This window comes from Hippoglossus stenolepis, chromosome 6 (assembly GCF_022539355.2).
Source record: "Hippoglossus stenolepis isolate QCI-W04-F060 chromosome 6, HSTE1.2, whole genome shotgun sequence".
NCBI classification, from domain to species: Eukaryota; Metazoa; Chordata; class Actinopteri; order Pleuronectiformes; family Pleuronectidae; genus Hippoglossus; species Hippoglossus stenolepis.
The window spans coordinates 25199137-25214091 of NC_061488.1; the positions used below are offsets into that span (position 1 = coordinate 25199137).

General features: G+C 41.5%; 1 protein-coding gene across 4 annotated transcripts in view; it reads left to right on the forward strand.

Annotated features, from left to right (window-relative positions):
• Positions 1-14955, forward strand: part of atp2b3b (ATPase plasma membrane Ca2+ transporting 3b) — a 50193-nt gene that overhangs the window by 24064 nt on the left and 11174 nt on the right. For 2 of the 4 annotated variants that reach the window (XM_035159115.2, XM_035159116.2), the window contains 10 exons: positions 2392-2550; positions 2683-2862; positions 4489-4576; positions 4708-4814; positions 5240-5431; positions 6988-7201; positions 7506-7717; positions 11157-11264; positions 11496-11678; positions 12806-12965. In XM_035159115.2, the coding sequence (XP_035015006.1) occupies positions 2392-2550; positions 2683-2862; positions 4489-4576; positions 4708-4814; positions 5240-5431; positions 6988-7201; positions 7506-7717; positions 11157-11264; positions 11496-11678; positions 12806-12965 (1603 nt within the window). The remainder of the gene's footprint in view (positions 1-2391; positions 2551-2682; positions 2863-4488; positions 4577-4707; positions 4815-5239; positions 5432-6987; positions 7202-7505; positions 7718-11156; positions 11265-11495; positions 11679-12805; positions 12966-14955) is intronic. The other 2 variants (XM_035159111.2, XM_035159114.2) reach the window with 1 other exon arrangement.

A 14955-nucleotide genomic window follows, 5' to 3' on the forward strand; every position in this document is an offset into this window, starting at 1 on the left:
GGAAGAAAGATTCCTATATAACATGTTATTTAACTCTTTTTAGGAGAAACAACTTATCGAGACAATGTGTAACAAGTTGGGAACACAATATTGCCATATCATCACATTTAAGTTTTGTGTTGCCCACATCCAGCAGACACAGAGGAATATGGTAGTTCATGTGCTTGTGTGCACCTGATGAATGCACTGTACTGTATGTAGAGTATTCCACCTCTTTTAACTCTGTTTTTGGTCTCTACCGACTCCTGGGGGTAATATGTGTCTCTTTAGCTGCTAAATGCTCCTCTGTGTTCACCAGCTGCTCTCTGACTGTGTCTGTCTGCTGTTTGCGGCTGAGCAGGTAGTGAACAGTGACCTCTTATAGCTTTTCCTCTGAAAGCAGCTGTCTGCCTGAGAGGGCTGAGAGTGAACCATCAGTAAAGTTTTGGTCTGAACAGATAAACAATGAGCAGAAACTCACTGTAAAGCTGAGGGGAGCTGCACTTTCAGCAGATCACTCTCTATAGGTTCATTGCTATTGCTAGTTTCAATTTCATCAATTTCATCTGTGTACTGTTGAACTTTGAACAGAGCTAGACTAGTTTCCCCTATGTCAGTGACAATAAATGTTCCAAAAGTGATACACATAAAGTGTATAACTACAGTTTTTTGCACTAAAACATGTATTTGCACCACGTAGATTAGCACGTGCTGGCTAAGCGAGCAGTTTTTTCTCTAACTGACAGGCTGGGTGACCTAAATTTGGCTCATGATGAACACAGCTTGCGCCGTGAGAAAAATAACTCTCCTCCTTACACAACTTTATTCCAGCTCACTTGTTCAGTTTGCACTGTGGCAGCTTTATGTCACCTCTTCTTTACATCACACAGTCCTCCCTCTGCTGTTTGCACTGGGCTGGGGGTCTTTTCCCTACAGCCGTGACACAGAGTATTCAAAGGTACTCATAAGGTCAGCACACAATTCAATTCAGTTTCAGTTCTATGTGTGCGTAGTTCAAATTTATATACATTATCTCGAGGCCCTTTAAAGAGTAAGGTTGAGACCTTAGAATACTTTATAGAGAAACACAACAGTTCTCAATATAAACAAACAACTGGCGAAATAACTCCCTTATAACAGAACCAGGCTGTGGGGGAGAACGCTCTAATTGGTTGGGTTGAACGGAAAGAAATAGGGGAGAGGAGAAAGGGGAGGGAGGAGAGAGAGGGAGGAGAGAGATAGGCTTGGGACAGTTGTATATACTGTTGTATTCAAGCAATGTCAGATTGTTAATTCCCATCCTTTTATCTCTACTTCTTCTCCTTTGAGGTTTTTGTGGAGCTCGAGCCAATCCCAGCTGACAATGAGCGAGGGGTGGTACACCCTGGACAGGTCCACAGTCTGTCACAGGGTTATGATTATTATATTGACAATATTAATAGCAAAACCCATGATAGTTATAACAATGTTGCTGAATGATAGCAAATAACAATGGAATTCCCTCCTTACATATACAATATTACACAGACTGAAATGGAATCTCAGTCGACGTTTTGTCAAAATGTTGATTAATGATCGGTTTCTGAGCAAGAGTGTCAGAACAAGAGCGAGACTGTGATTAAAATACTGAGTGGGTTCATTTACATGTTGAGTGAAGCCAATTGAGTCTAATAGTGAATTTCATGCAGAAGTAAGGCTGTCACCGTCAGCATCTAATGAATGTTGAAATCACCCACTATAATGTCTTTGTTAAGTGCTAAGTAGATAAAAAAGTCTTAGTTAGGGGCAGGTGGATGATGATATAGTCACTAGTAGAACTGTTTTGGGTGTTTTATAGTGTATAGTGGTGCGGTGATAAGCACTGTTGCCTCACAACAAGAAGGTTCTTGGTACAAATCTGCCTGGTTTGGGCCGGGGTCTCCCTAGGTGGCGTTTGCATGTTCGTCCATGTGTGGGTTTTCTTCAGCCTCCTCCCACAGTACAAAGACCCTGCAACCCTACGCTGTACAGATAATTGATGGATGGATAGCTTGAGTGTGAGAAAGAAAAAAAGACTAAGAAAAAGGCTTTCGAATTAGTTATTGCGAGGGTGGATTTATAAAATGGACTGTAAATCGTCTGTGAGAGTTAATATGAGTATTGAATATTTTTCTGCAAGCAGGTTTCAGTGATACAGATTAAATCAGTGTGATGATCAGCTATCAAATCATCGACTGACAGGGATCTTGTCGATGATTTAATGAACCTCAAACTGTGTCCAGGTGATAATGATATGATGATGATATATGATATTCACCAGATATTGGAATGTAAATCACATGGGCAGTAAATGATGCAGTTTGTGGTGCGATGCTGAAACTGGTGAAATGTTGCCGACCTGTTTTCAGACCAGAAATTATTATTGATTAATAGGTGATTGAGCCAATGGCATGTGAGGGGTTGAGGACCATCTGCATTGCATACCGTGACCTGCCGTGCAACCCGGAGCCAGACTGGGAAAACGAGGCAGAAATAGTAACAGAGTTGACCTGCATCACGGTGGTTGGGATCGAGGACCCTGTGCGGCCTGAGGTAGGGTCCTGTGGAGAGTGTGTCTTTAAGTTATAGTTTAAGCTTGTACTGTGAGTTCTTATGATCCATAATGTCATTCTTATCTGTATTCTGAAGATGTGTGTGCTGAACAAATTTGCCTGTCCCTCTAAGGTGCCCGAGGCCATCCGCAAGTGTCAGCGTGCGGGCATTACGGTGCGAATGGTGACTGGTGATAACATTAACACAGCCAGGGCCATCGCTGCGAAATGTGGCATCATCCACCCTGGGGATGACTTTATCTGTCTAGAGGGCAAAGACTTCAACCGACGAATCAGGAATGAGAAGGGAGAGGTGAGCTGGGGTCTGTGTCGGGTCCAACTTAAAGAGTGTCTAAAAAAAACTTTTCTATCACTGTACGAAATTAAAATGAACTAAACTTAGATGTGAATAAAACGAACCGTTTTGATCTAGTCTCTAATTTCTGCTGTCAATAAGATGTGTACAGTTAAAGTAAGCTGTTATTTATTATGTCTAAAAAGAGGCTCTCTTCATAAATGTTTTTCATAACTGTTCCAGCAGAGCTCATCAGAAATAAAAGATACTAAAAGTAAAAAATAAATAAGTTCAGCCCTTAAATGTTCTCCATTACACGTGGCATCTATTGCACTTCTGTCCATCCTGGGAGCGGGATCCCTCATGTGGCTCTCTGAGGTTTCTACGTTCTTTTTTCCCTGTTAAAAGTTGTTTTTTTGGTAGTTTTGCATTACTCTTGTTGATGGTTAAGGGCAGAGGAAGTCACACCTTGTTAAAGCCCTATGAGACAAGATTGATTGATTGAAATGAAATTGCCTCGGTTTTACAGTAACTTTTGGTGTGAGCCATTTCAGCCATTAGCTAGGTTTGTACCAAATGTAAAATCTCTCCTGATAAATCAATCAATCAATTTTATTTGTAGTACAGCCCATATTCACAGATCACAATTTACCTCGTAGGGCTTAACACGGTGCGACATCCTCTGCCCTCAGCAAGAGACAACATGAGCTGAGCATAATGACTGTGGAAGTGTTGCAGTGTATTATTGGAAATAGTATTCAGACTTGAGTAGAAGTACAAAATACAACAATGTTAACATACTACTTTACAAGAGAAAAGCACATTAAAGTAAAATTAAAATTACTAGTTAATTTTTGTCTATTTTGTTAAAGATTTTTCTTTTATCTTTTTTGGTGAAATCTTTAAGTAAAAGGGTTAATTCTTATTCTTTATTTTATAGCAACACAAAATAACCTGTAAATATCAAACTGTCAAATAAATGTGGTGGATTTATTCCCTACTGCACTATGCAGGGATATCTATGCAGAGGACTATATAGTGAGCTCATCGTCAAAAAACACTTCCCCACACTCTAACACTTTTTTCTGCGCCAGTAATTACGTCATTGTCACAGGAACAACCTTGGCCGGTGGAAAATCCAATAATACTTTGGAAATGTTTATTTTGCACTTAGTATTAATACTTTTAGGTAAAAAATCACGTTGAATGACCATGTTTAAATGTAGACAAAAAACTTGTCTGCTGCAGTTTGGACTGTCTTTGTGCTGCTCTGCTTTTATTACACATTTTACCGACACAACTCGCAAATGTGTGCCGGTCGTAAAAAAGGAGGACATTTGCTGATCAGTGCTGTGGTCCTGCACTTTTCTATGGAGTGTGAATAAAAATAAAAATTTAAATGCTGAGTGTAAACTATCAATATAAGAGGGTGCAGGCTGGCTACAATGATTGGATGAGAGCTCTTCATGAGAGCCAATTTTCCCATGTGTCTTCTTCTGTTTCCTCCATCACACCTGAGTAATACCAGATCTGCCTCTGGGTCAACAGTGACACCTAGTGAGAGAAGGGAAGAGTTCATAAATATTCTGTTGTTTATTCATCATCACACACTCTTTCCCATTGTCCTCTCTGTCTGACTGACAGATTGAACAGGAACGTATCGATAAAATCTGGCCCAAACTCCGCGTGTTGGCTCGATCCTCGCCTACAGACAAACACACTCTGGTTAAAGGTGAGTCTCAGGTTTATGAACCTAAACACACACGTGCATACAGTTTTTTCTCTCTCTCACACACACACGCACGCACACACACACACACACACACACACAGAGCTTATCTGTCCTTCTCTGTCTGTGTGCAGGCATCATTGACAGCACTGTCCTAGAACAGAGGCAGGTTGTAGCAGTAACAGGAGATGGAACTAATGACGGACCAGCTTTGAAGAAGGCCGATGTGGGCTTTGCCATGGTAACCTGACACATTATTCCCCAGTGATGTTTATTTGGTGTAAAACCCCTCTGTAGCTACTCATTCATGTGCTGTAGTTCTCACATAGAAACACAGTATACAGACCCATTTTATGGATCAAATTCTTCCTTGAGACAATAAATGAGTAATTCATATTCCTATTCTACTATGTTTACAACAAATAGACAAACTGTATTAATAGTTTAAGATAACTCATATGCTCAAGTATATTTCAGGAATTTTCCATGATTTGTAATGTTCAATAGTGTGAATTTGATACTGGCCACAGTTCATACTGACATGAAGTGGTAGCACTTGGACGAAGGACAGTAGCACTCAAAAATAATTTGGATGCTTGAATGCTTGCATGAATCCTGTCACGGGTCTCTGCCTCCTCCTCCTAACTCTGTCTCAATCTCTGTCAGGGTATCGCCGGGACAGACGTTGCGAAAGAGGCGTCTGACATCATCCTGACGGATGACAACTTCAGCAGCATTGTCAAGGCGGTGATGTGGGGACGAAATGTCTACGATAGCATTTCCAAGTTCCTGCAGTTCCAGCTCACGGTCAATATAGTGGCTGTCATAGTGGCCTTCACTGGGGCCTGCATCACTCAGGTAGACAGATCTATTAATAAAACATACATGCTGACACACATGTGCCCCCCCCCCCACACACACACACACACACATACATATCTAACAGACACACAGATGTCACTTCAGTTAACGTCACTCATTCTGTATCTGCTTAGACAAAGCAACTGTTAAAATGCTTTTTATGCAAGTTTTCACCAACTACTGTCAGCAGAGACACACTGACACATGGACAAATACAATATCCACCTACACAAGAAATAATTATGTATGTATGTATGTATTGTTATTATTAATATAGTATAATAGACACATGAAAGTAGAATTTAAGGCAGGAGTTCATGTAGAAAGGTAGAACTTTAAGAGTTAGAGTTGTGAAACTGGCAAAAGACTGAATCTCAACATAATTTAAAAAATAGCAGGAAGCAGGACCACGCCTCAACTACAACTCTAATCACCTGTCAAATCGACATATAAATGGTCAACTCATCACGCTGCGTTTTTTCTCAGATTCTTCCACCCTTTCAATTGCCTTGAGAAACAGAAAAGAAGAGAGAAGAAGAAGAAAAGATAGAAACAAAGGAAAAAGCCCTACCTGCATCCTTCCATCCTCTCTTCCCTCATCTATACCTGCATCCATTCATCGTCCTACCCTCATCCCTCCATTCTCCTTCCCTCATCCCTACCCACAGCCCTTCTTCCTCTCTTCCTTTATCCCAATCCTTATCCCTTCATCCTCTCTTCCCTCATCTCTACCCTTATCCCTTCATCCTCCTTTCCTCATCCCTAGCCTCATCCCCTCATCCCTACCTGAATCCATTTGATGTAATAAGCTTGGGTGAAATGATGTTTGAGACAGAACCCCCACGCTGTGTCTCCCTCCTGTGTCACCAGTGCAGTACAAAATGAAGATAGTCCTACTACATTTACATGAGTGGGAAAAATGTTGATGAATCTGACAGTATGTCTGACAGTAACAATATCTACCACGAGGTGAAAAGAACTTCAGTCACCTCATATTGTTGATATTGTGGCTGCAAACACCTGCACCAGCCGCCACATCAAAATAACATTTCAATCAGGAGAGATCTCAATGTAAAAACAAACAATTACATTTTTTGCCACAATATACACTGCTCAAAAAAGAGTCAATCGTCACAGTATAACACTAAGTCAGTTAAACTTCAGGTTTATCAATCTGTCCATTTAAGAAGCACAAGTGATTGTGAATCAATTTCACCTGCTTGGTGCAAATGAAAGTGACAACAGGTGCAATGGAGAGGCAGAACCGTAGAGTCAACCAGATTAATACACATTAAGTACATGACCACAGTAGAGCTGACCCCATTTCAACAGATCATACATTCAACCTTTTGAAGTAAATGAAAATAAACTACTCAAGTTAAACAAAGTTATGTGGTTTATTATATAACCTGACTGATAAACTAACTGACTGAAACAGTAGACTAAAGTTGGTCATTTTGACAGGTTGTTATTGTTTGGAGTCAGAGTCTTCATGTAAGCAGTAGTGGTGTTAGGGAAGTGACACAGTTCTCTGGATGTAAACCTCTCTGCAGGACTCTCCTCTGAAGGCAGTGCAGATGCTGTGGGTGAATCTGATCATGGACACATTCGCCTCTCTGGCCCTGGCCACCGAGCCCCCCACCGAGGCCCTGTTGCTACGGAAACCCTACGGACGGAACAACCCACTCATCTCACTGACCATGATGAAGAACATCCTGGGCCATGGAGTGTACCAGCTGATCATCATCTTTACCCTGCTGTTCATAGGTGCACACACACACGCCCACACACAAACATGCACACACACATGCACATACACATACAGACGCACACACAAACATGCAAACACACATGCACACACACACACACACTCGCACATGCATGCAGACACAGGCACACACACTAAAACACACACATACAGACGCACACACAAACATGTAAACACACATTGTTGGGTTTTTTTACAATTTGAAGTGTCAAGAAGTTTATTTTCCCTGCAGCAGATCAAACAGTGAACAACAGCAGATTCTCACATCTTGCTGCCCCTCTTCCTCCTTTCTTCACCATCCAGGCGAGCACATATTCAACATCGACAGTGGCCGTAACGCTCCGCTCCACTCCCCTCCCTCTGAGCATTACACCATCATTTTCAACACATTCGTCCTCATGCAGCTGTTCAACGAGATCAATGCTCGCAAGATCCATGGAGAGAGAAACGTCTTTGATGGCATATTCGCCAACCCCATCTTCTGTTCCATTGTTCTGGGGACATTCGCTGTGCAGGTGAGGTTAACAACTTTTGATGTTTTTTCTAAGGTCTGGTGCAGAACGTTCTGAGTTTCTGTTCTTTTAGATTAGATTTTATCATTCGGCAGCAGGGTTGCCTGACTAGAATCAAACCAGGGACAGAGTGGTTATGATTACAGCATGCACCCTGAGTTGTAGTATCCAATAAATGAGTTGTAGAGTTGTACTTATCTGAAAGTGACTGAGCGCTTGCGCTGGATTTTTTCAGTTGTTGACTAAATCATTGTTGTTTGCAATACATTTAAATTTATCTCAGATCAAGCTTTGATCCACACTATCAGTCAGAGATACCTTTCACTACATGTTTATAATAGAGCTTGTAGTTTGCAGGGGTATTAAACTGGACTGCATAATATTTAGCGGTGTTCTAATATGCCTACAACATTTACAAATATCAGGGGGATATTAGAAACCAGTTTCAGTAAAATTCAACAGCACCAGACACTATGACTTCAATAGTTAACACTTTTGTATTAATAGGAAATTAAACAAAAACGGACTGTTACAAAATGTATAAAGTAACCATATGTGGCAGAGATGTTGTACTAGACCTAAACGGGGTCATCCTTCTTCTCAGCCACTCAGTTAAGAAACAAGAAACATCACATGAGGGGCCCTACCCGCCCTGCACGCAACACACTCGCACTCCAGACTGTTCTCATTAGTGGTAGAAGAACAATCTACTACATGTTACAGAGCAGTGTCATCTCTCCCTGTCTTCAAGAACCTCTTGAAGACTCATCTCTTTCAAGAGTTCTCCAACTTTTTAAAAACATTATATTTGTTTCATTTTAATGACGAAAAAATGAATTCCCTTTGCACTTAATCCAACAAGCAAGAAACCCTGGTGTGTTTTTTGTCTGTCTGTCTTGTGTGGAGATTATCTCTAAATCTGCCTTTTCTCACAGAATATTACAACTCTTTCTACTGAGACTGTTTGTCTTTCTGAGTAACACACTTATATATGAAGCAGGCTTCACCACTGAAATGCTCTGCTCCATCCAGCTGTGGCCTGAGTGCTGACCAGGACCAGAAAACACATTAAACCTGTGATAAAGGCCTGACATCAGTTGCCTTTCAATTTCCCTATTGATTTTAGAATTCACTGTATGATCCAGTATGGCCCTTTAGATCCATGGTGCAGGCTGAGTCTGCATGAGGACCTGAGGGCAGTGTCCAAATCTTTAAATGCAAACTTAAAACCTACCTCTTCAGTCTGGATTTTTGATTATTGTATCATTTGTAGATATTACAATATTTACTAAGATAGATAGATAGATAGATAGATAGATAGATAGATAGATAGATAGATAGATAGATAGATAGATAGATAGATAGATAGATAGATAGATAGATAGATACATGTACATGTAATGTAATGTAATGTAACATGATGATTAAGGTGATAATCTTCAGGCGCTCTTTTTCATCATTTTGTCAGCCACATAAGGACTGTTTGTTCAGTGGACTTACAGTGAATTCACTTCACTGAGCAGGGAACTGTGAGTACACAAAAACACAGACGAGCAAACAATGACAGAGCGAGAGATGGAGGGAGAGAGAAGAAGACAGATATTTTCCAAAGCTCTTCAGTGCTGGGTAGTACTCTGGGGAGAAACAAGAGAAGAAAGAGAGCTGGAGGGGTATGGCAGTGATCTGGAGTGTGAGGGAGACACAGAGGCAGCTGAGAGGAAAAGAAGAGATGAGAGAGCAGAAGTTTGGAAGCAGCTTGAGAAAGGTAAAAGGGAGAGGGAAAGATAAGTAAGAAAGATGGATCCCTCCTCCCTGCAGAAAGATACTATTACTGTACTGTATATGATACACTGTATAGTAGTCCCACTGAGATTTATGACTGTGCAGTTTGGTGTCAAGATGATAGTCTCCTTCTGATAAGCCTTGTTCCTGGTGTAAATGATCATGTTGCTATTTAAAATGCTGTCACTCACTGCATCCACTGAAACAAATAGACCAACAGGATCACAGTGTCTCTGTGGTCTGTGTTAAAGGCAGGCTGAAAACAAACCTTTAAATGCTATAGCTCTATGAATTCACTTACAGTAATGTGTGGTTTTCTCGGTGGTATTAGCTGAGAGGATGAGCCATGTGTTCCTAGCTGAGAATACTCACTTTTAGTAATTACAGCAACACCACAGTGTGAGAGCAGTTCTGCTGTATTTCCTGGTGAAGAGATTCGATCAGTAAGACAAATGTTGAGAGGAGGTGTTTTTTAATATAGAACGAGTGCGGTACCTGTTCTTAACGTGTCTGTTTGGAATGTTCTGTTCTCTTGTCCTGTGTTAATGCTCCAGAGATACTTCTCCTCCTTAAACAATTCTATAATATAATGCCACTTTTTATTGTTTGAAATAGCCGACATGTAATGTATGAAAAAATAATATGAGTTCAGTAAATCAATCAAACTTATAAATAAACCACACACGTGAAAAGTAATAAAGCAAATTCTGTTTAATTTTATGAAAAACACTGACTATAAAATCGTCACTGCCGATAGACCAAGTAGGATGAACACAGTTTTCTAGCTTCAGTCTGCACCATATACTGTTTATAAAAAGCTCTGCGCACAATGTCCAGCACACAGAGGTCTTTTAAAGGTTCAGTGTGTAAGATTTAGGTGAAAGGGATCTATTGGCAGAAATTGAATATAAAATAATTCAAGTGATTTTTTCACTAGTGTGTTTCATCTAAATTGTATGAATTGTTGTTTTCTTGACCCTAGCTCTTTATATTTAAATACTTTATATTTCCATCAGGAGTGGGTCCTCTCTACAGGGGCCACCATTTTTTTTTACAGTCGTCTAAACTGGACAAACTAAACACCTTTTGAGTTTTTATGACAACACAAGGCTGCCATAGGTTCCATTTCTTGTTTGGAAGGGGAGGTTGAGGTGAGGGGTATTCAGCTGCAACATAAAACTTCTCCACTAGATGTCACTAAATTCTATACACTGAACCTTTAACCAAGTTCAAGCTCATAACTTTTTAAAATAAAAGTTGTATAATTCCACTCGCTAAAAAGCATTGTAGCTACAAATGTGATCCGATCACAAGCGGACAGCACTAAGGTACAGGTGTGAACGCACTGGTCTGCGCCACGTGTCCACACATTCTTTTAACAGTGTGAACACAAATGCGTCCTGGGCCACATATGAAAGAGGACTCAGCTGAGTCGCTGCAGTTTCTCTATGAATCAAACATATTTTTTCTCTTCTCATTGATTTCTTTGTGACCACAATATCAACACTAATCACCACATAATGATCGATACTTTCCTTAAATTGGTCAAATCTTTAATCACAGCGCAACTGCACAAGATTCCTTCAGCGCCTCTCTCACCACTTCTCTACTGTGTTTGCATGTGACAATAATGACATACCTCTCTGTGTTTCTGCTGCAGATTGTGATTGTGCAGTGGGGAGGGAAGCCCTTCAGCTGCGCCCCGCTCAACATCGAGCAGTGGCTCTGGTGTCTTTTCGTGGGAGTTGGAGAGCTGCTCTGGGGGCAGGTAAGCAGCTCTTCAGTCCACTGAGTCAAACCACACTGTGCAGGTATAAGCTGGCACAGCCTGGTTTACCTAGGGTTTCTCCTGAGGTGAGGCCATGGAAACATTTTCACACTGACTCAGATAACATGTGTGCTCTATTCTGTTCTGTGCTGAAATTGGCAGTTGACACTGTATGTAACCAATGTAACACTGCACATTGTCTTATGACAACATAACAAACCTGGCTTACAGGTGATCGCTACAGTGCCGACCGAGCGGCTTCCATGCCTGAAGGAGGCAGGGCTGGGCCTGGAGCCTGGGGAAGACGATGGGGAGGAGATGGCAGAGGATGAGGAGGAGATCGATTGTGCTGAGAGAGAGCTGCGCCGCGGACAGATCCTCTGGTTCAGAGGCCTCAATCGCATCCAGACTCAGGTACTGTTTGTCAGGACCTCCACAACAAACCATAAACAGACCTCTTTCCTGGGAACACAGACACACACACACAGATATCCAGACACAGTAACACGTCACCCAGAAGCCCCACATGGTCATGACACACAAGCAGTTTGTTTAAGGTGAATTACAGATAGATGGGGAATGGAGAAAAAGTTTTATCTCAAAGAACATGGATGACTAATGTTTGCACTTTTTTAACCAAGTGCTTTATGACAAAATACTATTTATTATTTGTTATTCTCCTGAATTGTGTAGTGAAGTTGCCTAAATAAACTGCCAGTATCATGGTCTTTATGAACTAACATAAGAGACTTTTGGAAAGAAAGACAGAACTCCTTTAAGAGAATACACTACATTATTGACTCCTCTTTGACAGAGATACATTTTGAACTAAATTTAAACACTGTATCTGAATTGTTCTTACTCTTCAAAAGTCAGTCTCCCTCATCTTGTCTGTGCTGTTCTTCTGACTTGTGCCAAACACACTGACTCCAGTTTGTTTTCTCTCCAACACAGCCAACTGTTCTGCTCTGGGTTCTCTTACTCGGAAGTGGTATTTTAGATGCTAATAATCATCATGAAACGATAATTGCTGTGACTGTGTGTGTGTTGCTGCAGGGGCCCTTGTCTGCCTGAATGTTTGCACATTGTGTAGGGGCTAATAGACAGGCTGTTGACTTGCCTGATGATTTAAACTGATTCTCCTGCTGCTTTGTTAGAGAATGAATGGTAAGATGACAAAACAGCATCAATATGAACAGCAAACAGCCTCCAAAGCAGCGTTAGAGAGCCAATCAGACTCTCTGCTTAAGTGCCTGTCGTTGTGTGAAGTGGTCAGTTTAATGGACAACAAACACACATGCAACTACACACTGAGCCTCATTTGCAAATACAATTATTTATAATCCTGTTCTTCAGTAATGTTCTGAAAGCAGTTGAGATGTGCACATTTGCAATCAGAGAGATTTACAATTCTGCCTCTGTCATGTTGGTTTTGGCACGAAATGTTTTAAAGGGACCAAACAACACACACATGCACACACGCACTCAGACCGGCCCTTCCTGCCCCCACTGAGTGCTGCTGTTTTGTCTCTGTCCTACAGATGGAGGTAGTGAGCACGTTCAAGCGAAGCGGTTCGTTTCAGGGAGCGGTGAGACGGCGCTCCTCTGTGCTCAGTCAGCTCCACGACGTAAACACTATCTCTACCCCCTCTCACGTAGCTCTCTCCACTGCAACAGCCAATACCAGCCCAGCCCCCGGGAGTGAGTCCGCCGAACGCATGTACACACATGCACATACACAGACACACACACACACTTGCAGTCACCTTCTCTCTCAGACACAAACACACTCCCATTCATTACACAAACACACACTCTGCTGCACGGCACGTGGACTGCAGTATTTTTTACTCTCAATGGTTGTGTCCCCTCCGGCTCGCTCGCTGCTCGTCTGTGTGCAATGTCTCCTCTCTTCTTTTCTCTTATTCTCCCCCTTCAAACAGCACCCAGTCCTGACCGGCTGTGTAGTTCTGGTCGTATCTGGTCTGGTCCAAATCCAGTCCCGGTGCCAGTCCAGAATCCGTTTTGTTGTTGAGTGTTGGTCGGTGCAGGAGGCAGCTTGCCGTTCTCTCTCTGTCTGAGGTGACCTGAAAGAAATGGAGCAGAGTTGTTTGTAAAGAAAGTGACTCATGTATAAAGGCCCAAAAAGAAGACTGAAATAGTCTGACAAGTCCAGAAGGCATCCTGAAGTTCAGAGAGCAAATGGTGACTCCTCCTGCACCATGTGTTATTTCCTGTCTGTGAATGAGGTCAAGCGTGGTTACTGTGTTTAACCCCAGATGTAATCTCTATCTAAAGGAGTAGTGTCCTTTCTTTTGTCGAAAAACAAGAGGATATAGTCCTGCTGTAACTATTCTATGACTCCTATTACACTGTAGACAATTAGATTTCACTGAATCCATACTCATTACCAAATGGCTTTCATATGGCTTCTGCAATTCTCTGAACTGTAAACCTTCGAGTATAAAAGCCCAATAACACACTGCTGTTTCCAATACTTCAGTCAAAAGAAGTTTTCTCCTCTTCGATTGCTCTTGCCTTCTTTCTCCCTCTTCTCACTGTTGTCCGGTGCTGCAATTGTTGTCAACTGGTTATTTCTGTAACAGTATTTCCAGCTCCGAAGTCACAAGTTTGGCCTGACGTCTCCAAAAAGTCCTGACTTTTCTCTGTCTGGCCTGTTTTTTCCTCTCTCTCTCTCTCTCTCTCCATCACAGTTCTCTTCTTTTTCCTCTATATTTATGAGATATTACAGGTTCCCTGTTTGCAGAAATATTCTGGGAAATGTGTTCTAATTGTTCTTCATAAGTAGCGTTGTTCTTTTATAGAGGTATTTAGATTTTTATCAGATCTAAATACAGGCTCTTGTGTAGCATACTGAAAAGATTTCTTTAGTAAGCTACTCTTCATTTTTATTTTTATTACATTTTTTAAAAATCTTAGTTTGTCCTTTACCTCATCCCTTTTATGTCATCCTCCCATCTCCTTACTAGAATAGTGTCCATCCCTCATGTTCTCTCTTGATTTCTTTGTATGTCAGTTCTGCGCGTGCCTGTTTGCAAGTGTGTTTACGTGGGTGCATTTGCTGGCATACCCGAGAGCCGTAGTTTGACTTCTGTGTGTGTCTGTGTCAGTGTGTGAGCGTGTGCACCTGTGCTTGTATGCTGGTGTCTGAGTGTGTGCATGCATGCGTGAGCTTGCGCTTGTCTCTTCATTTGATGGTCTTCATCTGTCTTCTCAGTTGCTTCTCCTTTCTTCCTTGCTCCCTTCCGTCCATCCCTCCCTCCTTCCATTCCACGCAGTCTTCCTCCCCATGTTGCTCCATCACCTCTAGGTGTAGCTACAAAGAGGCCCAACCTGGCGTTGCTGACACCTCACTATTGTGATCAGTCTACACAGACACTATGTGTTACCTGTGTTTTATTTAGGTAGTCACATCTTTCTCTCCATCAATTATCACCAATCATTTATTATTAGTGTAAAATTATTATTCAGATCTGGACATAGCTGCAAAATTGGTTCCTCTGACGGATAATACTTTTGACAAAGATGATGAATGAGGGATGTTTAGTCAAAGTGTGGAACTAGGTTTCATGTTCCTTTAGTTATAGCTCATTACTTGCCTTTACAATAATTTGTTCTTAATTTAAAATGCGTATTGAGTCCAAATCTGTTACTCAGCAGCAGTATGACA